This window comes from Mesoplodon densirostris, chromosome 2, assembly GCF_025265405.1.
Source record: "Mesoplodon densirostris isolate mMesDen1 chromosome 2, mMesDen1 primary haplotype, whole genome shotgun sequence".
Taxonomy (NCBI): Eukaryota; Metazoa; Chordata; class Mammalia; order Artiodactyla; family Ziphiidae; genus Mesoplodon; species Mesoplodon densirostris.
The window spans coordinates 20316789-20341169 of record NC_082662.1 but is presented as its reverse complement, the minus strand read 5'-3'; the positions used below and the strand labels follow the sequence as shown (position 1 = coordinate 20341169).

General features: G+C 38.9%; 1 protein-coding gene across 1 annotated transcript in view; it reads right to left on the bottom strand.

Annotated features, from left to right (window-relative positions):
• CLIC4 (chloride intracellular channel 4) overlaps positions 1-24381 on the bottom strand; it is an 85839-nt gene that overhangs the window by 21687 nt on the left and 39771 nt on the right. The window contains exons 2-3 of the mRNA XM_060089176.1: positions 22796-22905; positions 4810-4935 (exon numbers count right to left, since the gene is read on the bottom strand). Coding sequence (XP_059945159.1) covers positions 4810-4935; positions 22796-22905 — 236 coding nt within the window. The remainder of the gene's footprint in view (positions 1-4809; positions 4936-22795; positions 22906-24381) is intronic.

Here is a 24381-nt window from a genome sequence, read left to right as displayed (position 1 = left end):
GCCCGTGAGCCATGGCCGCTGAGCCTGCGCGTCCAGAGCCTGTGTTCCGCAATGGGAGAGGCCACAACGGAGAGAGGCCCGTGTAACGCAAAAAAAAAATCAGCTGTCAACTTTTTTGCATTCCCCCCAAACACTGGATTTTAATAATTTATTATTAGTAGTTTTAGCAAACTGCTTGATAAAGTAATACTTTTCAATTATTATGAGCATTCACTTAAATATTTAACAAAAGGAAGGCAAATAATTAATAAAAGTCTACACGTCAACAACAGAATAGACATGCGCATCCAGGGTATTTAGACTTTCAGATCAGTCCTTTATCACATCCTGTATTACATCACTGACTATTATTAATGGAAGACCAGCTAAGAATACTTCCATCCTTTAAGAAAGATCTCAAACATTTTCTCCTTTCTTGTGTTAATGTAAGAATAAAGTGTGGTTATACAGTCTATTAAATTATCCCTGTAAACTCAAGTTTCGTTATATTTCTCTTTAAAAAAAAAAAAAAGGCGGGCTTCCCTGGTGGTGCAGTGGCTAAGAGTCCGCCTGCCGATGCAGGGGACACGGGTTCGTGCCCTGGTCCGGGAAGATCCCACATGCTGCGGAGCGGCTGGGCCCATGAGCCATGGCCGCTGAGCCTGCGCATCCGGAGCCCGTGCTCCGCAACAGGAGAGGCCACAACAGTGAGAGGCCTGCGTACCGCAAAAAAAAAAAAGGCTTAACAACAATTTATAGAACTCTTCTCCAAAATTATCTAGCTTCCTCTATCCTTCTATCCTTCTATCAGTAAGTTAGCCAAGTATACAAGCCTGCTTCAGTTAAAAACCCAAATTTCAAAGTTTTTTTGAAAGCTTTTTTTGGGCAAAGTAGTCCCTTCTTTCAAGCAAGGGGAACTGAAAAAAATATGCCCAGAAGAGAAGAAAGATAGTTTCTTCTTTAAAACCTATAGTTACCTAGACCAGTTACCTAGACCTTGATTTTATCTTTTCATTAGTCTCTAAATTCTAAACAACTCTAGAATAGACAGTTGCCTGTATTTGTATTTGTCATGATTAAATCAGAAATGCTCACATAAAAACCCCTCTGTTCTCAGTATCATCAAATGCCAAAAACATGTTATTAGAAATGCTAGATTCTAGTCCACCAGCTTGTACAACTCTTCTGCCTTTTGTCCTCATCCTATCTGGAAACAAGAAGGCTTACAATCAGTGTGAGTAGGGTCAGCTAAGGACCTGAAGACCTCCTTATCCTACAGAGAAAAGGCAGACAGCCCCTGGCTGCCCTAGAACAGAAGAAAGGAAGAAGAATGTATGGGGTGGTCCCAGAAACACTTCCTCTTCTCAACCTCTAGAAGCAATTCTGCATGACAGAGAATATGCTGTTTGATCCGCATTTCACATTATGTGTTACAGAGCCCACTAAGGGCAAGGTACTCCCAATCCAAACATGCTGTTCCAATGCATATAAATAAAAACTCACCAGAAGTCAAACCTCACCTACTTTTTAAAAAGGATTCATTAAATTAAGTTTGAAAACCACCTTCAGTCCCACTTGGTCATCACAGTAAAACAAACTACCTTTGCTTTCTATCTTACCCTTCCTCTAAACTTGAGCTAGCCTTCAATTTTGTACTCACTAAAGCACAATTCCAATTAAAGACTCACATTTTACCTTTTATAAAAGTCAAACATAGTTTTTTGTTTTTACTTGGCTTTGAAAGTAAGTATGCCAGCTCTGCTACCATGAACTGTGAAATCTTGGACAAATTATTTGGATTACTCATCTTCAATTTTTTCATAAAGTCTCCGGGAGGATTAATTGAGATAATCCACAAAATAATCCACAATGCACAGTGCATGGCACATAATTAGCACTTGAATGTTAGTTAATAATAGCAGAGGCAGGGCTTCCCTGGTGGCGCAGTGGTTGAGAGTCCGCCTGCCAATGCCGGGGACATGGGTTCGTGCCCCGGTCTGGGAAGATCCCACATGCCGCGGAGCAGCTGGGCCCGTGAGCCATGGCCGCTGAGCCTGCGCGTTCGGAGTCTGTGCTCCGCAACAGGAGAGGCCACAACAGCGAGAGGCCCCGTATCGCAAAAAAACAAATAAATAAATAATAGCAGAGGCATTAGTAACATCAAAAATACTCCCTTCTATATAAAGTAAAATTTTAAACTTTATTTAGAAACTCTCTTCAGAATATAAACTTCAACATAAAAACAAGGAAAATTAACCATAGAGAGAATTTAGTGGATTATGAACCCTTTATAACAGAAAGATCTCCAAGTTTTAAATTATTTAAACCAAAAGAAAAGATCATTTCTGGTTAGAGTATCTCTATGAATATGCCCAAATGAAATGAAGCTAAATTTTCTATATATGAAAAGCAAAATGAGGGAATCCCCTGGCGGTCCAGTGGTTAGGACTCTGTGCTCTCAATGTCAACGGCCCGGGTTCAGTCCCTGGCTGGGAAACTAAGATCCCACAAGCCACATGGCGCAGCCAAAAAAAAAAGAAAACAAAAAAAAGCAACGTGAAAATGTTTATTTTCAAGGTCCAATTCAAAAAGCTATGGTGTCTTACAGAGTACTAGATGCCAAAAAAATTGAATATTTTGATATTAGTTCTACTATTTCTGTTCATATTTATTCCCTCTGAGAAAAATAAGAAAGAATAATGAAAATTATTTTTGTTGCTGTTATTGCTGCTATTGTTGAAGAGAAGGCTAGAAGAGAATATGAGAAAACGCCAATTTTACTGAAATGGTATATAATGTTATCAGCATACTGATTTCAAAAATGTAAATATCCTTGGAAGGATTTACACAACAAACATTTTAGACAATGCTTTAAAACAACATACAGCTTCCTTCACAGAGAATGAATGTCATTCAAACTGTTTCTCTATTTATAACTTAATGTTGATACAATGATCTACAGTTATGAGAGGAAGATCACTTCCATTAGTGCCTGAGGATAAGATGGCAAATATGGAGCTTTCCTCAGAGCTGACAGACTTTAAGAATAAAAGGGTAAAATATACATACATACATAAAGAGAGTAAAAGAGATCCAGTAGGTTCTATGATGCAAAAAAATATCTGAAAAGTTATTTCTACTAAGTTGAATGCATGTGCATAATAGTTCCTTACTTATGTGTATACAGCTTCAATTTATATTTTTACAAGGATCTCAGTTTCAATTTATCAGTATTCTAACTATATACATGGCCTGGAGGAAAAGACAAATATAGTTTTATTAATGTTGGTCTAGAGAAACTTTACTAGGGATGGAAGGAAGGTTAGGACTCCTGGACAGTAGAGATAAAAAGTTTTGAGGCTTACATATGGCTGAGTCACTTCACTGTACAGCAGAAACTAGCACAACATTGTGAAGCAACTACACCCAAAAAAATAAAAATTAAAAAAAAAAGAAGTTTGAGGGTCTTAGAAAGACAGGAAGGAAGGCAGAGAATAAGCTTTAGAATACACGATTAAGAAAATGAATTTTAAGCTTAGTATAAGATTGCTAAACAGAGGGCAATTCTGTTCACAATTGAAGATGGGCTAGTTGTAGACAGAGGCGTCATTATTCATATGTCTCCTGGCAGCCTTCCTGCCTACCATCCCCAACCCTGCATGCTATGCTCCAGCCACAGCTTTAGGTCCCCCAAAGAAACACTATTTATTCAAAATTATTTTTCTGCTTGGAACGTCTGTCATCCCTTCATTCACCTGCTAAAGGCCACATTTTTTTTTTCAATTAAAGCTCAGTTCAAGCGTTATCTCTTTCTGTAAAGCCTTTTCTGATTCTACTTACTCTCCCACAGCACCACTATCTCTTCATACATATTTGACTGCACTTCTTGAGAGCAGGAACTATCTTATTAACTATTATATCCATAGGGCTTTGTTGCCCAGTAACCGTTTGCAGGATAAACTAATGAATGAAGGAATGAATACTGATTAACTATTATTTTAGAACTCTCTGACCCATTAATCCCAATTCAGGGAAATTTATCTGTATATATGGAGGGTGAAAGACAACTAACAAGGAAAGGTTTGGGCCAGAAGAAACATTCCAGTTTTCAGGATAATGAAACTGGAAAAGCCTAAAAGAAACCAATGATGCTTTGAACCTATGCCAAGATTACATTATGATGAATAGTTGCAATTTAGGTAACTGTCATTACAGTACATCTATTCCTCAACTACACCTCACAATATAGTAAATAGTTGAGTACTTTAAAATCATTAACCATGTGGGCTAATATGCAAGACTGGGGGATCCAGAATATCTCAAAGAAATAAATAAATAAAAATGGAATCCCAGGGACACAATCTAAAAAGTTAATTCCCTTGGGTGGTAGCTTCAGAAAGTTACCTTTAAAATGGCCTGATAGGAAACCTCCCAGCAACCTGTACCACACTCCTGCTTAGATATTCTGGCTGGGTTCAAGTTGAACCTGTCTTTCCCCATCTTTTCTTCTCCCTAAACTTCTCTCTCATTTTGGGACCTCAAATAACCAGTCATTCCTGACCTATCTCATGTGTCCCAAACCTACTTTCACCAGGTACTCTATAGCTTAATCAGATTCCTACCTTTCTTAGTGTGGCTTACTGGCCTAGCTGGCAGCCAATTCTGACATTTGTGTAGCATTATAATGTATGAAGAGAAGTGTTAGTCATTCCAACTTAATGCTGTGACAATTTAACTCAAGTACAATCAGGAGAAATGTCTCTAACGGCCAGATAAGACAAACTTTAAAGAGATGGCAATATTTCCATGCATATTTTCTTCAATACTCACTTTGGGGGGCATAAGACTTCTTCAAGAAATTCTTCAATCTTATTTACATCCGTTTTGACCTCATTGTTGAAAGTTATAAATGGTGGGTGGGTCCCCGGAGCCAAGTTCTGCAGGTCTGCAGGCTTCCTGTTAGGCAAAATAGTGGTCAAAATCAGGTCATTTTTTACTCTAACTGAGAAGCAACAATACTTTACATTCTCAGAGTGATTCTAAATTTTAAAATATATAAAAATGAATAAGAAATAGTATTTTTTCCACTAAGTATAACAGCCACAGTAGTACTCTAGTAAGAAGCAAACATCCACAAAGCACATAATTTAGGATAAAAAAATTTTAAGTCTTTGATTTTAACCAAAGACAAAGTTCTTCATTCTCATTCCAAATGTAACTGAGGTACTTATTAGAAATGGAGGTAGAATTAGGGGAAGAAGACTTGGGAAAGTCAGTCTCTAGTCTCAACTCTGGCACCAACTCACTGTGTAAAGACGGGCAAGCTATAGCTTCTCTACTTCTCTAGGCCTTCCTTTTCTTTTTTTTTTTAATAAGGAAGAAGAGCAGCTGATTCCTACAGTCCTTTTCATAAGATTTCAAATTCAAATGCTACTTCTCCATTTTCCTATAAGTCCAGACTTAACAATGAAAAAGATTATGAGATTTGACTATCTAATATCAAAATTACTTCAATATATAAAAAATAGCACAAAGGTAAAAAGCAACATAGAATGGAAAAAAATAGTATAGTAAATAAGAAGGATTTTGTCCAAATTCATCAAAAATTCAAGTAGGCATGGGTGAAAATAAATTGATAAGCAACAGATAAGTGAACGCATGGAAAAATGTCCAAGAACCCAATCATCAAAGAAATTCAAAATTAAATAATGAAGACATTTTTCTCCTATGAATTAGGAGAAACTGAAAATACACAGAACACTGATAAAAATGGTGAAACTGGTATGCTACCCTATTAAAAAGCAAAATGGCTCACCTAAGCCTACCAATGAATCCTAGAGTCAATACCATGACAGATATGGTGTGCATCCTAATGATAAAATATGAGGCATACATCACCACCTATGAAATATTCTTACCAAATAAGCCAAACCTGACTCTAAAATTAAGTCTCCTTGGGCAGCTGTCTCTAAAATTGTGATCTAGGGGACCCTTTCATCAGATGGTCCATGAGGTCAAAACCATTCGCATAATACTGACATCATTTACCCTTTTCACTCTCATTCTCTCATGTCTGTATAATGGAGTTTTCCATAGGCTACTTGGTGTGTGTCATCACAAGGTAATATATACAGAAGCAGACATGAGAATCTGTCTTCTGTTAAGGCAGACATTAGATAGGTACAAAAATATAAAACAATGCCACTCTTCTCACTAATTTTGTTTTGGAAAATACAGATATTTTTAATTCTTAAAAAATTTTGTGATAACAATGAGTTCATGATTGTTTTACTTAAATGAATTAGTAAATATTTTAAATTTCTCAGTTTTAATTTCTAATATGGTAAAATCAATAATAACTGAAAGCTCTTTGAGGTCCTCAATAATTTAAGAGTATAAAGGGGTCCTGGGACCAAAAAGTTCATTTACAGGAAACACAAGGAGTTACAGAACAAAGTTAAATGATACCACAAGGAAGCAATCAGCCAAATCCAGAATTTGGGGCAATCTACAGTTCAACTACTTAGATTTCTACCAGTCAATGGCATGGGGACAAAAAGCCACAAATGGGAGTTTGAAGGGATTGTTGTGGATTAAGAAAAATTTAAGAGACATAACAACCAAATATGAGTAGAATTTGTTTGAATCCTAATTTGAACAAACCAGCCAAAGATAAGATATTCTGGAGACAACTGGGGAAACTGGATTGTATACTGGGAACTAGATGTTATAATGGCATTGTGGTTAGTTAAGGACCTGTCATTATTGTTTGGAGATGTACACTGAAATGAGTAGAGGTGAAATGACAGGATTCCTGGGATGTGCTTTAAAATATTTCAGGGGGAAAAAAAAGAGAAAAGAAGCAAAAGGGGACAAAGCAACTGGGAGCAAAATCTTAACCGAATTGAAGATATGGGGAAGTTTATTCTTTCTGTGTATATGTCTGAATACTTTCATAATTAAAAAGATGAACTTAAAAAACTTAAATTAAAAAAAATATTATAATATATTGCTTCAAAGAACTTTTCCCCCTACTATAGACCTTCCTTCCTTCCATCCTTACCACAAATGCATGGAATTTGAATAAATAAAGGATATCTTTAAGTGTATCATGAAGGTGAAATACTTTGTCATTAAAAAGAATTTTTAAAATAGAGTGTACCCTAAAATCTATATTCAGCCCAGCTTTTCAATTATGGTCTTATTCATATCAATTCTCTCTCTTTCTCCCTTTCTTTCCCTCCCATTGCCCTGCACACACACCCTTGTCTCTCTCTCAATTTAGGTTTGGAAAGTGCCTCATCTATTACTACGTTACAATCAAATATATAAAGACTTATTAATTATCCAATTAGTCCAAATGTTCTAACTCAGAGCCTCCCTCTACTCAAGTTCTAGAGCCTATCTCCTTCCCAAGCCAAAGAAAAATAAGACTATCAACTGCTACAAAAACCTAAGCTCCGAAAGGGAACTTTTTAAAGTCAAAATCTGATTTGTTTTTCAACTCTTGATTCTTTTACTGAGCATTCCTTGGTTGGACAAGGTAAAGTTGAGCACAAAATGATTGGAATACATGAAACTTGAGTAAGTCTTCCAGATGCACATTTATTTAAATAGTGAGGTATGCCTATAAGGTTTCAGTAACTTTTATAAGTACTCAGCTCCAAGTCAGAACTAATCCTGTTCTGTTTTTCATTTCACTGTTTTTCTCTCCCCACCTCTGGCCATACATACTATGTGGCTTGCAGGATCTTAGTTCCCTGACCAGGGACTGAACCTGGGCCCTCGGCAAGGAAAGTGCGCAGTTCTAACCACTGGACTGCCAGGGAATTCCGCATTTCACTGGTTTCTTTTTGTTATTCCTTCTTACTCATCATCTTAACCACCTGTTCTTTGATTACTAAAGGGTCCAGCATGTCCAAGACCACAGTCATCTCTAATCTTCAAGTCACCCACTCATGTTCTCACTCAGACTCACATTTGTTCCCGCTTATAATTTACTTCCTACTCAACTCAGGAAGACCTGATACATAATCAAGAGTCTAGAAATCCTAACAGTTTAGGGTTTATATATTTATTTTCAAATCCTAACACTTTAAAGTTTAAAAAGGTAGCACAAACGTAAGCAAGAACAACAGTATCTCAACACAGCAAGTAGGGCTAATAAAACTCTATAAAGTACACAAGAGAAAGAGAATACACACATTTCCCATCAATGCCAGTGACGGATAAGAATGTTCTTTAATCTCATCATACACAAACTGTGATCACCTGGAAGACACTTTTCTCATTCCAAAGTTATAAAACATATCCACCAACATTTTTATGACTAACAAACAGTCCATTAATGCCTAAATATAAGGTAATAATGTTCTCATGAACAGGGTGGATTTAGGTAAGGGAGAAGAAAGAAATCAATGCTTTAAAATAACCCATAAGGGAGGGCAGCAAAATAAATAGCAGCTATTACTTCTATAATAAATTATGACAGCTTTCAAGATCTCAAAACAAAAATATTTATTAGAGGAGGGATAAAGTTAGCATGGTAGAGAAGAAAGAAGCAAAGACCGAATAAAAAAAGGACCTGGTTAAAGTCCCAAATTGAACAGTTCTGCCATTCACCAGCTATGTGACTATGTAAATCACAACCTCTTTGGGTCTAGATTTCCTCATTTGTACTATGGATATAAGACTGGCTCTGCCTGTAAAGATCAAATCAAATAATGGGTGTGACAGTGAACTAAACTTTATACAAGTGATGAAATTGGCAGTTTTAAACTCTATTTGAGTCTGATGGTTCAAAACTGGCTATCTAGCATTAACTGGTAATAAGAAATCTGATTAATATAGAGGTGTGTACGTAAAGTGAAACCAGGCATATGTTTACCAATTTTCCTTAATATTAATGACTAGCGAATAGTCCTTCTTGTTTCTGCTAAAAGGCTATAAAGATTTTTTTTTAAGATGATAAAACTATTTTCAGGATTAACGGTTGAGATAAAGCACGATCATGTTAGGTCCTTACTCCAAGTGAAAGTAAATTTGAGAAGAAACTTTAATGCCCCTAACAGATCAGTACACGTCAAATAAATGGACAAGTTGTACGCATTGAAGTGACTCACTTAGAAGTTGTTATCAAGTCAGCAACCAGATAGAATCTAAGATTCTTCAACTTCAAGTCCTCACTGGCACTCTAAGGTCTCAGGTGTTTCAACTGACCCACAAAGGCTCATTTTTACAGATGCTTCGCAGAAACTTAACATTTCAAGAACTGCAGTGTGAGAAAAATAAAACTGAATAAGCAATGGCTAAAATTTTAAGGGCATCTTTGGTTTTTTTCATAAAAGGTCTTCAATAAATATTCAAGAATTCATTCAAATTCATTCAAATGTTTCTGTTAAGTGATATCTAGGAAAAGCAAAATGCATAGAATTCATGCCTTGAGATGAGACCGTGAATATTCTCCAATATTTTGGCGGCTTTTTATTTTCACCATTACTTACCAGAGTAAGTTTGTTTCTAGATGAAGAAAAGGAAATATATAAAGAGAAAAAACTAGGGGGGACCTTCAAGATGGCAGAGGAGTGAGATGTAGAGATCACCTTCCTCCCCACAAATACATCAAAAATTCTTCTACAAGTGGAACAACTCCTAAAGAACACCTACTGAACGCTGGCAGAAGACCTCAGACTCTCCAAAAGGCAAGAAAATACCCACATACCTGGGTAGGGCAAAAAAAAAAGAAAAAACAGAGACAAAAGACTAGGGATGGGACCTGCACCTCTGGGACGGAGCTGTGAAGGAGGAAAACTCTCCACACACTAGGAAGCCCCTTCACTGGTGGAAACAAGGGGTAAGCGGGGGGGTGGGGGGGAGCTTTGAAGCCACGGAGGAGAGCACAGCAACAGGGGTGCAGAGGGCAAAGTGGAGAAATTCCTGCACAGAGGATCGGTGCCAACCAGCTCTCACCAGCCTGAGAGGCTTGTCTGCTCACCCGCCGGGGCGGGCGGGGGCTGGGAGCTAAGGCTCGGGCTTCGGAGGTTGGATCCCAGGAAGAGGACTGGGGTTGGCTGCGTGAACACAGCCTGAAGGGGGCTAGTGTGCCACAGCTAGCCGGGAGGGAGTCTGGGAAAAAGTCTGGACCTGCCAAAGAGGCAAGAGACCATTGTTTCGGGGTGTGCAAGGGGAAGGGATTCCCTTCCCATGTGCCCACAGTAGGCAGAGCACCGCCTAAGTGAGCTCCAGAGACAGGCGCGAGCCATGGCTATCAGCTCGGACCCCAGAGACGGGCAAGAAACTCTAAGGCTGCTGCCACTGCCACCAAGAATCCTGTGTGCAAGCACAGGTCACTATCCACACCACAGCCCCCGGAGCCTGTGCAGCACACCACTGCCAAGGTACTGTGATCCAGGCACAACTTCCCTAGGAGAACACACAGTGCCTCAGGCTGTTGCAACAGCACGCAGGCCTCTGCTGCCACAGGCTCGCCCTGCATTCCAATTATGACAACCATACCCCTCCCTCTCCCTGGCATGAGTGAGCCAGAGCCGCTAATCAGCCGCTGCTTTAACTCTCTCCTGTCTGGGCAGGGAACAGATGCCTGAGGGCAACCTACATGCAGAGGCGGGGCCAAAACCAAAGCTGAACCCCAGGAGATGGGCAAACAAAAAGGAGAAAGGGAAATTTCTCCATGCAGCCTCAGGAGCTGCGGATTAAATCCCCACAGTCAACTTGAGGTACCCTGCATCTGTGGAATACCTGCATGGACAACGAATCGTCCCAAAATTGAGGCGGTGAACTTTAGGAGCAACTGTAGACTTGGGGTTTGCTGTCTGTGACTGATTTGTTTCTGATATTTATGTTTATCTTGGTTTAGTTTTTAGCACTTGTTATCATTGGTATATTTGTTTACTGGTTTGGCTGCTCTCTTCTTTTTTTTTTAATTATTATTTTTTTATGTTAATAATTTATTTTTCTTTCTTTCTTTTTTTTTTTTTTTTTTTTTTTTTTGCTGTACGCGGGCCTCTCACTGCTGTGGCCTCTCCCGTTGCGGAGCACAGGCTCCGGACACACAGGCTCCGCGGCCATGGCTCGCGGGCCCAGCCGCTCCGCGGCATGTGGGATCTTCCGGGATCGGGCACGAACCCGTGTCCCCTGCATCGGCAGGCGGACTCTCAACCATTGCGCCACCAGGGAAGCCCCTATTTTTCTTTCTTTTTTTCTCCCTTTTCTTCTGAGCTGTGTGGCTGACAGGGTCTTGGTGCTCCAGCCTGGTGTCAGGCCTGAGCCTCTGAGGTGTGAGAGCCAACTTCAGGAAACTGGACCAACAGAAACCTCCTGGCCCCATGTAATATCAATCGGCGAGAGCTCTCCCAGAGATCTCCATCTCAATGCTAAGACCCAGCTCCACCCAATGACCAGCAAGCTCCAGTGCTGGATGCCCCATGCCAAACAACTAGTAAGACAGGAATACAACCCCACCCATTAGCAGAGAGGCTGCCTAAAATCATACTAAGTTAACGGACACCTCAAAACACACCACCAGACGCAGCCCTGCCCACCAGAAAGACAAGATCTAGCCCCACCCACCAGAACACAGGCACCAGTCCCCTCCACCAGGAAGCCTACACAATCCACTGAAACAACCTCACCCACTGGGGGCAGACACCAAAAACAACGGGAACTATGAACCTGCAGCCTGCAAAAAGGAGACCCCAAACAGAGTAAATTAAACAAAATGAGAAGACAGAGAAATATGCAGCAGATGAAGGAGCAAGGTAAAAACCCACCAGACCAAACAAATGAAGAGGAAATAGGCAGTCTACCTGAAAAAGAATTCAGAGTAATGATAGTAAAGATGATCCAAAATCTTGGAAATAGAATGGAGAAAATACAAGAAATGTTTAACAAGGACCTAGAAGAACTAAAGAGCAAACAAACAATGATGAACAACACAATAAATGAAATCAAAATATCTCTAGAAGGAATCAATAGCAGAATAACTGAGGCAGAAAAACAGTAAGTGACATGGAAGATAAAATAGTGGAAATAACTACCGCAGAGCAGAATAAAGAAAAAAGAATGAAGACTTGAGGACAGTCTTGGGAGACCTCTGGGATAACGTTAAACGCACCAACATTTGAATTATAGGGGTCCCAGAAGAAGAAGAGAAAAAGAAAGGGAATGAGAAAATATGTGAAGAGATTATAGTTGAAAACTTCCCTAATATGGGAAAATAAATAGTCAATCAAGTCCAGGAAGCACAGAGAGTCCCATACAGGATAAATCCAAGGAGAACCATGCGAAGACACATATTAATCAAACTATCAAAAATTAAATACAAAGAAAAAATATTGGGCTTCCCTGGTGGCGCAGTGGTTGAGAGTCTGCCTGCCAATGCAGGGGACACGGGTTCGAGCCCGTGGTCTGGGAGGATCCCACATGCCGTGGAGCAACTGGGCCCATGAGCCACAACTACTGAGCCTGCGCATCTGGAGCCTGTGCTCCGCAATGAGAGGCCGCGATAGTGAGAGGCCCGCGCACCGCGATGAAGAGTGGCCCCCGCTCGCCGCAACTGGAGAAAGCCTTCGCACAGAAACGAAGACCCAACACAGCCAAACATAAATAAATAAATAAATAAATTTTAAAAGAAAAAATATTAAAAGCAGCAAGGGAAAAGCAACAAATAACATACAAGGGAATCCCCATAAGGTTAACACATGATCTTTCAGCAGAAACTCTATAAGCCAGAAGGGAGTGGCAGGACATATTTAAAGTGATGAAAGGGAAAAACCAACAGCCAAGATTACTCTACCCAGCAAGGATCTCATTCAGATTTGACAGAGAAATTAAAACCTTTACAGACAAGCAAAACTTAAGAGAATTCAACATCACCAAACTAGCTTTACAACAAATGCTAAAGGAACTTCTCTAGGCAGGAAACACAAGAGAAGGAAAAGACCTTCAAAAACAAACCCAAAACAATTAAGAAAATGGTAATAGGAACATACATATCAATAATTACCTTAAATGTAAATGGATTAGATGCTCCAACCAAAAGACACAGACTGGCTGAATGGATACAAAAACAAGACCTGTATATATGCTGTCTACAAGAGACCCACTTCAGACCTAGGGACACATACAGACTGAAAGTGAGGGAATGGAAAAAGATATTCCATGCAAATGGAAATCAAAAGAAAGCTGGAGTAGCAATTCTCGTATCAGACAAAATAAACTTTAAAATAAAGACTACTATAAGGGATCCATCCAAGAAGAAGATTGTAAATATTTATGCATCCAACATATACGAGCAACTCAATACATAAGGCAAATGCTAACAGCCATAAAAGGGGAAACCAACAGCAACACAATAATAGTAGGGGACTTTAACACCCCACTTTCACCAATGGACAGATCATCCCAAATGAAAATAAATAAGGAAACACAAGCTTTAAATGACACATTAGACAAGATGGACTTAACTGATATTTATAGGACATTCCATCCAAAAACAACAGAATATACTTTCTTCTCAAGTGCTCATGGAACATTCTCCAAAACAGATCATATCTTAGGTCACAAATCAAGCCTTGGTAAATTTAACAAAATTGAAATAGTATCAAGTATCTTTTCTCACCACAACGCTATGAGACTAGATATCAGTTACAGGAAAAAAACTGTAAAAAATTCAAACACATGGAGGCTAAACAATACACTACTAAATAACCAGGAGATCACTGAAGAAATCAAAGAGGAAATCAAAAAATACCTAGAAACAAATGACAATGAAAACATGACAACCCAAAACCTATGGGATTCAGCGAAAGCACTTCTAAGAGGGACGTTTATAGCAATACAATCCTACCTCGAAAAACAAAAAACATCTCAAATAAACAACCTAACCTTACACCAAAAGCAATTAGAGAAAGAAGGACAAAAAAACCCCAAAGTCAGTAGAAGGAAAGAAATCATAAAGATCAAATCAGAAATAAATGAAAAAGAAATGAAGGAAACAACATCAAAGATCAATAAAACTAAAAGATGGTTCTTTGAGAAGATAAACAAAATTGATAAACCATTAGCCAGACTCATCCAGAAAAAAAGGGAGAAGACTCAAATCAACAGAATTAGAAATGAAAAAGAAGTAACAGCTGACACTGCAGAAATGAAAAGGATCATGAGAGATTACTACAAGCAGCTATATGCCAATGAAATGGACAACCTGGAAGAAATGGACAAATTCTTAGAAAAGCACAAGCTTCTGAGACTGAACCAGGAAGAAAAAGAAAATATAAACAGACCAATCACAAGCAGTGAAATTGAAACTGTGATTATAAATCTTCCAACAAACAAAAGCCCAGGACCACATGGCTTCACAGGCAAATTCTATCAAACATTTAGAGAAGAGCTAACACCTATCCTTCTCAAACTCTTCCAAAATATACAGCAGAGGGAGGAACACTCCCAAAATCATTCTACGAGGCCACCATCACCCTGATACCAAAACCAGACAAAGAGGTCACACAAAAAGAAAACTACAGGCCAATATCGCTGATGAACATAGATGCAAAAATCCTCAACAAAATACTAGCAAACAGAATCCAACAGCACATTAAAAGGACCATAGGGCTTCCCTGGTGGCGCAGTGGTTGAGAGTCTGCCTGCCGATGCAGGGGACACGGGTTCATGCCCTGGTCCAGGAGGATCCCACATGCCGCGGAGAGGCTGGGCCCGTGAGCCATGGCTGCTGAGCCTGCGCATCTGGAGCCTCTGCTCCGCAACAGGAGAGGCCACAGCGGTGAGAGGCCCGCGTACCGCAAAAAAAAAAAAAAAAAGGATCATACACCACGATCAAGTGGGGTTTATCCTAGGAATGCAAGGACGCTTCAATATATACAAATCAATCAATGTGATACACCATATTAACAAATTGAAAGATAAAAACCATATGATAATCTCAATCGATGCAGAAAAAGCTTTCAGCAAAATTCAACACCCATTTATGATAAAAACTCTCCAGAAAGTAGGCATAGAGGGAAGCTACCTCAACATAATATAGGCCATATATGACAAACCCACAGCCAACATCGTTCTCAATGGTGAAAAACTGAAACCATTTCCGCTAAGATTAGGAGCAAGACAAGGTTGCCTACCTTCACCACTATTATTCAACACAGTTTTGGAAGTTTTAGTCACAGCAGTCAGAAAAGAAAAAGAAATAAAAGGAAACCAATCAGAAAAGAAGAATTAAAACTGTCACTGTTTGCAGATGACATGATACTATACATAGAGGATCCTAAAGATGCTACCAGAACACTACTAGAGCTAATCAATGAATCTGGTAAAGTAGCAGGATACAAAATTAATGCACAGAAATCTCTTGCATTCCTATACACTAATGACAAAAAATCTGAAAGAGAAATTAAGGAAACATTCCCATTTACCATTGCAACAAAAAGAATAAAATACCTAGGGATAAACCTACCTAAGGAGACAAAAGACCTGTATGCAGAAAACTATAAGACACTGATGAAAGAAATTAAAGATGATACAAATAGATGGAGAGATATACCATGTTCTTGGATTGGAAGAATCAACATTGTGAAAATGACTATACTACGAAAAGCAATCTACAGATTCAATGCAATCCCTATCAAACTACCAATGGCATTTTTCACAGAACTAGAACAAAAAATTTCACAATTTGTATGGAAACACAAAAGACCCTGAATAGCCAAAGCAATCTTGGAAAGAAAAACAGAGCTGGAGGCATCAGGCTCCCTGACTTCAGACTATACTACAAAGCTACAGTAATCAAGACAATATGGTGCTGACACAAAAACAGAAATACAGATCAATGGAACGGGATAGAAAGCCCAGAGATAAACCCACACACATATGGTCACTTTACCTTTGATAAAGGAGGCAAGACTATACAATGGAGAAAAGACAGCCTCTTCAATAAGTGGTGCTGGGAAAACTGGACAGCTACATGTGAAAGAATGAAATCAGAACACTCCCTAACACCATACACAAAAATAAACTCAAAATGGATTAAAGACCTAAATATAAGGCCAGACACTATCAAACTCTTAGAGGAAAACATAGGCAGAACACTCTATGACATAAATCACAGCAAAATCCTTTTTGACCCACCTCCTAGAGAAATGGAAATAAAAACAAAAATAAACAAATGGGACCCAATGAAACTTCAAAGCTTTTGCACAGCAAAGGAAACTATAAACAAGACAAAAATAGGAGAAAATATTTGCAAATGAAGCAACTGACAAAGGATTAATCTCCAAAATACATAAGCAGCTCATGCAGCTCAATTTCAAAAAAACAAACAACCCAATCCAAAAATGGGCAGAAGATCTAAACAGACATTTCTCTGTTGAAGATATACAGATTGCCAACAAACACATGAAAGGATATTCAACATCACTAATCATTAGAGAAATGCAAATGAAAACTACAGTGAGGTATCACCTCACACTGGTCAGAATGGCCATCATCAAAAAATCTACAAACAATAAATGCTGGAGAAAGTGTGGAGGAAAGAGAACCCTCTTGCACTGTTGGTGGGAATGTAAATTGACACAGCCCCTATGGAGAACAGTATGGAGGTTCCTTAAAAAACTACAAATAGAACTACCATATGACACAGCAATCCCACTACTGGGCATATACCCTGAGAAAACCATAATTCAAAAAGAGTCATGTACCAAAATGTTCATTGCAGCACTATTTACAATAGACAAGACATGGAAGCAACCTAAGTGTCCATCAAGAGATGAATGGATAAAGAAGATGTGGCACATATATACAATGGAATATTACTCAGCCATAAAAAGAAACAAAATTGAGCTATTTGTAGTGAGGTGGATGGACTTAGAGTCTGTCATACAGAGTGAAGTAAGTCAGAAAGAAAAAAACAAATACTGTATTCTTACGCATATATATGGAATCTAAAAAAAAAAAGGTTCTGATGAACCTAGGGGCAGGGCAGGACAGGAATAAAGACACAGATGTAGAGAATGGACTTGAGGACATGGGGAGGGGGAAGGGTAAGCTGGGATGAAGTGAGAGAGTAGCATTGACATATATACACTACCAAATGTAAAATAGATAGCTAGTGGGAAGCAGCCGCATAGTACAGGGAGATCAGCTCAGTGCTTTGTGACCACCTAGAGGGGTGGGCTAGGGAGGGTGGGAGGGAGACGCAAGAGGAAGGGGATATGGGGATATATGTATACATACAGCTGATTCACTTTGTTATACAGCAGAAACTAACACACCATTGTAAAGCAACTATATACTCTAATGAAGATGTTTAAGAAATTTTTTTAATTTAAAAAAAATTTAAAAACTGGATGGTGAATACTCATTAAAAAAAAAGAAAAAAGAAAAATAAGAAACAGAAAGAAAGGGAAAGATAGGAATGAAAAGGAGACACCTTATATGAGCTAATACTTTAAGCAACTTAAGTGGCTTAATTGCAATTAAAATTTAATTCAGCACAAACAATTGGAGGCCCTCGGGCTGGTGGCTGGGTTCCAGCTGCTTGGTATAAAATGAGTACAGCACAGCCACAGGACACTGGAGCTGCTCCTTCAAAATGACCTACTGTAACTAGTTGACTCACTAAATGTAGAGAAAAAAATACGAAGTATGTAGACTTACACGTTAATTTAGTTCCTTTTTAAAACTTTAAAGATGTTGATTTTCAAGGCATAGAATTATTTCATACAAATCAAGAGAATGCTGGACACCAGATGGCAAATAAGCAAAAAAAGGTAACAACACAAATCTTTTGTTTCAGATCACTTTACTCCTATTAATTATCCTTCACTAGATTTGCTATATTCTGACTAACAATAAAGTCACTAACTGAATGACTGAATTGTGAACATCAAACCACACACACCAAGATCCCAGTTACTAAGTATTTTGTCTGTGTGTCCCGTTCAACCAGTTAAAGGATTTTATTTATTGTGATTAAGTGTGGTATACTGCTGATCTCTGTCTACTTTATTTATTTATTTTATTTTTTTTTTTTTTTCGGTACGCGGGCCTCTCACGGTTGTGGCCTCTCCCGTTGCGGAGCACAGGCTCCGGACGCGCAGGCTCAGCGGCCATGGCTCACGGGCCCAGCCGCTCCGCGGCATGTGGGATCTTCCCGGACCGGGGCACGAAGCCGTGTCCCCTGCATTGGCAGGTGGACTCTCAACCACTGCGCCACCAGGGAAGCCCTCTGTCTACTTTAATGTCAACTTGTGGAGCAATCATTTTAGAACAAAATAGCACCCATGAAAAGGTATCAAATTCAGCTTTTATAATGCTCAACAGATTTTATTTATAGTTTATAAGCAGAGTTTATACTGACAACAGGTTTCGAAAACCTTTCACTAACAATCCATTTTTCTATTTCAGCTCTTAGTGGCCTCAACAGGATTCTTCATCTTTGAAATTATCTTGAAAAAGAACATAAAGACATGTGGCAGTGGCAGTGGCAGTGGCAGTGAAATTCTGTCTGTCTCTGTCTCTACCTCTCTCTGTCTCTATCTCTCTCTGTCTCTCACACACACACAGGGTATGTATACATGTGATTCAAAATGCATTCATGAGACCCATACCTTGAATTGTAGGACCATTCTAACAAGGGCTTCACGTAGCCCAAGTCAACTTTACAAAGTGGAAGAACAGAGTCTGTACTTTCCTGACTGACCAGCAGCAGGAAATGAATGATTTCTCTAAAAGGCTGGCCTGTTCCACTCCACTTAGTCTCTCTGTATGTGTTATTCATGCTGCTGTGTACTGAAGATGTACCTGGAACTCAAACTGATCTCTCAACTTGCTGAAGACTATTTTCAGAAGGGTAGAACCACAGAGACATGATAATGAAAGCAAATTACCTGAAGAATCTATTTGGAAATCAGATTTTGTTCTGAGTTTATAACTCCTTTTAAGATATACAGAACTATCAGTTTTGTGGTTCTGCTGTAACATTTTAAACTATAACAAAATTGTTAAAGTTTAAACTATCATAATAATAATCCAAAACCTTATGCTATGATCATGGCAATTTACTTGTGGGTCTGACTCATACAATGTTACAAATGGTATGCTGACTTCTGAAGCAGAAGGAACTGGTGACACCACAAAGGATGAGACAGTTAGCTTCAATGTTTAAGGTGGGAATGGGAAAAATGAAAACAAATATTTCTCAGATTTTTAAAGTGGTCTTCTCCAATTTATCTATTTTCTCAGAGAATATCATGGAGAAGGAATATTATTCACTGGTAATATAGCAGATATCACTGCTTTTACAATAAAAAGCTAATTTCTTAAAGTTATCATTTCCACTCTCATTTCCCAAAACAAGAAGAGTTTACCCTAACAACTATATGGCCACACTCAGCTATATCCAAGTCAATGTCTCAGTGTGTATATGTATGTGTGTCTGTCTCTCTCTCTTATTACTGTTCTCACGCTTTCTTCTTTCTCTTCCCCCAGCCTACCTCTCAGGCTTATCTGTGCTCTAATGATGCTGATCTCTGATTTAAGAACTTGGGAGCATAATGAAGATAATGGAAGTCTTCAAATAAAGATCTTGATCACTGCCATGAACCTGTCAGCCACAAAGGCCCTGTAACACCAGTGTGATAAAAATAATAAACTCTATTCAATAGGTCTGAAAATGGTCTGGTAACAGTAGTAAAAAGTACCCTGAACAGTGTTTAGCATGTAATAGACAATGAAGAAATGTTAGTTTACTTTTCCCTTCTTTCTTACTGAGATTAAAAATGAGGTAACTGACCTCCAAGAAGATGAGACAGCTTGCCCAGCGAAATCAGAGACAGGGCTCTCTCCACACAGACCCAGGTCTCTACCCCTAACACTTTCTGCTATGCCATGGTTGCTCCCCTTTTGATGACACGTGATAACATCCTGAAATGTGTCCCATATTTTAGTATTTTCACTTATATTTACCTGAAGCTTTTGTTCAAATGGCAGTTGATATAAACCTAAATTCCTAAAGCCTGGGAACTTTTTTTTTTAATCTGAAAGTTCTGTAATACGACTGCAGAATAAACAAAAAATTAGGTTTAGAAACTACTCCCACAAAAGTATGAAGGCAGCACTGGCAGGAAGCAATGGAAGGTTGTTCCAAGCCTCACAGGGGCATATGAATACCACCAGCATAGTCACTAACACCGACTGAGCTTCAAAGAGAACGTGTTACACAGTGCCAGAACTAGAAACTGGCTTGTTCTTACGGATGAAATGTCATTTAACAATATTTTTTCAGAGCAGAGAGTGGGCTTCTAAAAAGCTCTCAGTAGAGTTCTATTGCTCTCCGCCAGTTTGTTCTGGGATCAGTACATTTCACCAAGAAATTAGGCAATTATCAGGAAAAGCAGGAAAATAAGCACTACAGGCACCGAATCTTTCTCCCCCACAGCTTTCTAAAAACAATCATATTTAAAGTTTTAAAGTTAAGAATATATTATGAAAGGTACTTTTTACTACAGCATGTTTTAGTCCTCTGTGACAACTTTATTTTATTTATACTGGGGTTTTTTTTTTTTTTGAGCCAACGTTCACTCTCTTGGGGTACCTTCTCTTTGAAATCTTACTTAAGACTATATATAAGCATGTAAACTCATAGAAAAGGTCTGGAAGGATGATAAAGACCAAACCTAAATGCAATTATCTCTGTGAAGGGGAACCTGATGACCAAGGTTAGGGATGAAGGGGACTCATTATCATGTACTACTTGTACACTTTTAATTGACCTTAAGAAGGATTTTTTTATATGTACTGTAGACCTGAGACTTTTAAAGAAAGCTAAAGTATATAGGCTCCAGTATTAAGTGCTCTCTGTAGATTTTACACAAAGCTCTAGGAAATAAACACACGTCTTCTTTGAGTAGCAAATTTTCTAATTAGGAGGCCCTGAATCTTTCATCCTACTTCCCATGTGTCACTTTTTACATGTAGGGTACATTACTCCTAAACATATACAAATCCCCAAATATCAATCAACTTCCAAGAATAATGTCATCAAAACTTTGTAAATGAAAAGTGAAACAGATGACTTAGAAACAGCCGTTATGAGTTCACTTCCTTTTCAGAACCAGATTCCCATCGTTTATGGTTCTATTACTGGTGTGCACCACAATCAAGCACTGTATTGAGCTGTTCAAAGAAGGCTTTTTCAAAGCATGTTAGTCAACTCACTTGCTCCGAGCCAAAAATGGAATAGGAGAAATCCATGTATTTTAAGACACACTAAGGGTGTGTGCTTGGCGGCATGGTCTATTTTTAGGAGTTATATTGGGAAACTCCCTTTGTGAACGCATGTAGGAAAAAAACAGTAATAGAAGGGTAACTATATAAATTATTTCCTTCTTACAATAGCTCTGTCCAATATGAGCTAGGTATGTCTTCAAATGAGCCTGTAGTTCTTACAATTCCCAAAGGCTTATTTCTACATTCATATATATAACCAAAGGGGTTCCTGGGAGACTTTATGGCTTATTTTCAATAAATAGATTTTAAGTCTGCAAAATCTCAATTAAGTGAAGTAAAAAATAAATTTTAGGGCTTCCCTGGTGGCGCAGTGGTTGAGAGTCCGCCTGCCGATGCAGGGGACACAGGTTCGTGCCCCGGTCCGGGAGGACCCCACATGACGCGGAGCGGCTGGGCCCGTGGGCCATGGCCACAGAGCCTGTGCGTCCGGAGCCTGTGCTCCGCAACGGGAGAGGCCCATGTACCACAAAAAATAAAAATTAAAAAATTAAAAAAATAAAAATAAATTTTAAGGAACTGACAGGGGTCCCAGAGAATGCTAACCTAGAACAGGGAATGGGATTATAGCTGTCAGGTAATTCTCACATTGTGATGCCCAAAAGGAGAATGTTCATGAATTCTGCTACCCATCCAGTGATAGCCTGTCATCATTTTTTCTTGGACACTGCTCATGTCTAATATGCTTAAAAAATAAGTAGCAAAGCATTTTCTGCTTTGTGGCATTTGTGTCAAGAGGAATACATTTCCACTGCCAAATCCCAGATTTTCTATTGGTAAAAATGTTCTCAACTCTTGGTTTAAATCTTTTTTTTTTTTTTAAGTATGAATGTTCTTCGCCTCAGACCTGTTTGCTAAGGGAGAGTAGAAGTTGCTGAGTAAAAAAAGCTTACTGCTATCAGGGCTCTTCCCAGCCCTCTCCACTTTGGTCTGTAGAGAGAAAGTCAGAAACAACCCTCCACCTAGCAAGAACAATCACAGGGGCATAGGTAACTGCTCTTATTCTATAACTGTATTTAACCAAATATGGTTAAAATCATATTATAGAAAACTCCTATTATGCTTTGAAAAGTAGATGAAATGAAAAAGACCACAGCAGTAATCAGCCTCCAAAAATCCCACTCTTGGTTTTTAAAGATCCAGATTATATAGGCTATGTGTCTACGAGCACATTTGAGAAGTCGCCTGCTTAGAAAGTTCTGCATAGTTACATGTTTATCTGTAAAGTCAAAGATTTCACTGCTTCTACACTAAAACAGCTCCTGGCGCTGCTCTTGATATTATAAGGTAAACATACAATAAGTTCCTAAAAAGACAGAGAGGCCACAAGCAATATACTTACATTGTGAATTATCCATAATACTTATACAAGTTAAATGTGCCCATAAATCAGCTGAACTTTAATACATTTCTTTATAGAACATATGCAAGCAAAGTGAGGGATGAGGAGTGGATCAAACTGAAAACAGCAAGTTGATCCCCAACTACAACCAAATCTTACCTTTTCAGGTCAACAGTTGTGACACTAAACACAACTCCTTTGAGCCAAAGAATCATGAAGAGCCTCTGGGAAAAGGGGCAGTTTCCTATGCTTTCACCATCACTGCCAGCCTGGGAAACAGAAATAAACATTAAAAAACAAGGCCAAAGTGATGATACACAAAACAATAGACCTTTTCCTGAATTTTAGTCAAGGGTACTAGGAGACAGGAAAAGTTGCATTGTGGAAGGAAAAAATTCAGGTATTTCATTTACCTCTTTCTTTTTTTTTTGTTTTGGCCATACTGCGCAGCTTACAGGATCTTAGTTCCCTGACCAGGGATTGAACCCAGGCCTTCGGGAGTGAAAGCGCAGAGTCCTAACCACTGGACCACCAGGGAATTCCTGCCTCTTTTTCTTAAAAATGGCCAGTCTAATATAGCGCTGTCCAAGAGAGCTGTCTGCAATGGTAGAAATTATCTGAATTACCACTGTCCAATACAGTAGTTATTTGTGATATATGGCTAATGAGTACTTAAAATGAGTACTTAAAAAACTAGCCATACTTAAAATGTGGCTAGTTCAAATGAACTGAATTTTATTTACTTTTAATTAATTTATATTTAAACAGCCACACGCGGCTAATGGCTACCTTATTGGACAGCACAGGTCCAGTCAATCCCTAGGGGGTACATATATCCTTACGTCAGGGCAGACTATCATAAGTTTTATGAAACGTAAGTCATTTCTTGTTCTATGAAACAGTATTCTTTACAGGGCAACATAAAAAGGGAAACGTGTGCCTCTCTCCAAAGGGCAAAATAACTGCCAACCTCCCCCACATTAAACAAAATTATTCATGGGACTTCCCTGGTGGTCCAATGGTTAAGACTCCACACTCCCAAGGCAGGGGGCCCGGCTTCTATCCCTGGTCAGGGAACTAGATCCCGTACGCTGCACTAAGAGCCCACATGCCGCAACTAAAAGATCCCGCATGTCGCAACTAAGACACAGCACAGCCAAACAAATAAATAATTTTTAAAAAATTATTCATTATAAAAATCCCATACCCTGTTTACACATTCCTTCAGGGAACAAGAAAATAACAAAAGATATCTATAATATAATAAGTTATTTGTAATCCTACTTAATAAATGAAGCAGCTGACTTCCCTGAGCTCTACGATAACACAATTTTCCTAAAAATTAGAGCAGGACAAATCTAGAATTCCATCAAGTATGCCCCCCAAGTTTAAAAAGGAGGGAGGGGGGAGCAGGAAATGAAAGAGCGAGCAAGCAGGCTGGAAGAGAACATTCTGACACTCACTAGCAGCCAACACAGCCCTCTTCACCATAAAGTCTATGAATAGAGCCAGTGACTTTCAACAAGTCACTCAAAGATGCTGGTAGAAGTACTGTTTATTATCCTAAAGTAAGTCTCAAAAACTTCAGAAGCCATTTCAGTAAAATGCTACATTAGTAAAGTCATTAATTCCTAAACTAGTGGGGAAATGGAGGGGAGTTAAAAAAAAATAAAAGCAGTTACCTGATTAAATATAATACAGGGGACTCCCCTGGTGGCACAGAGGTTGGGAATCCGCCTGCCAAT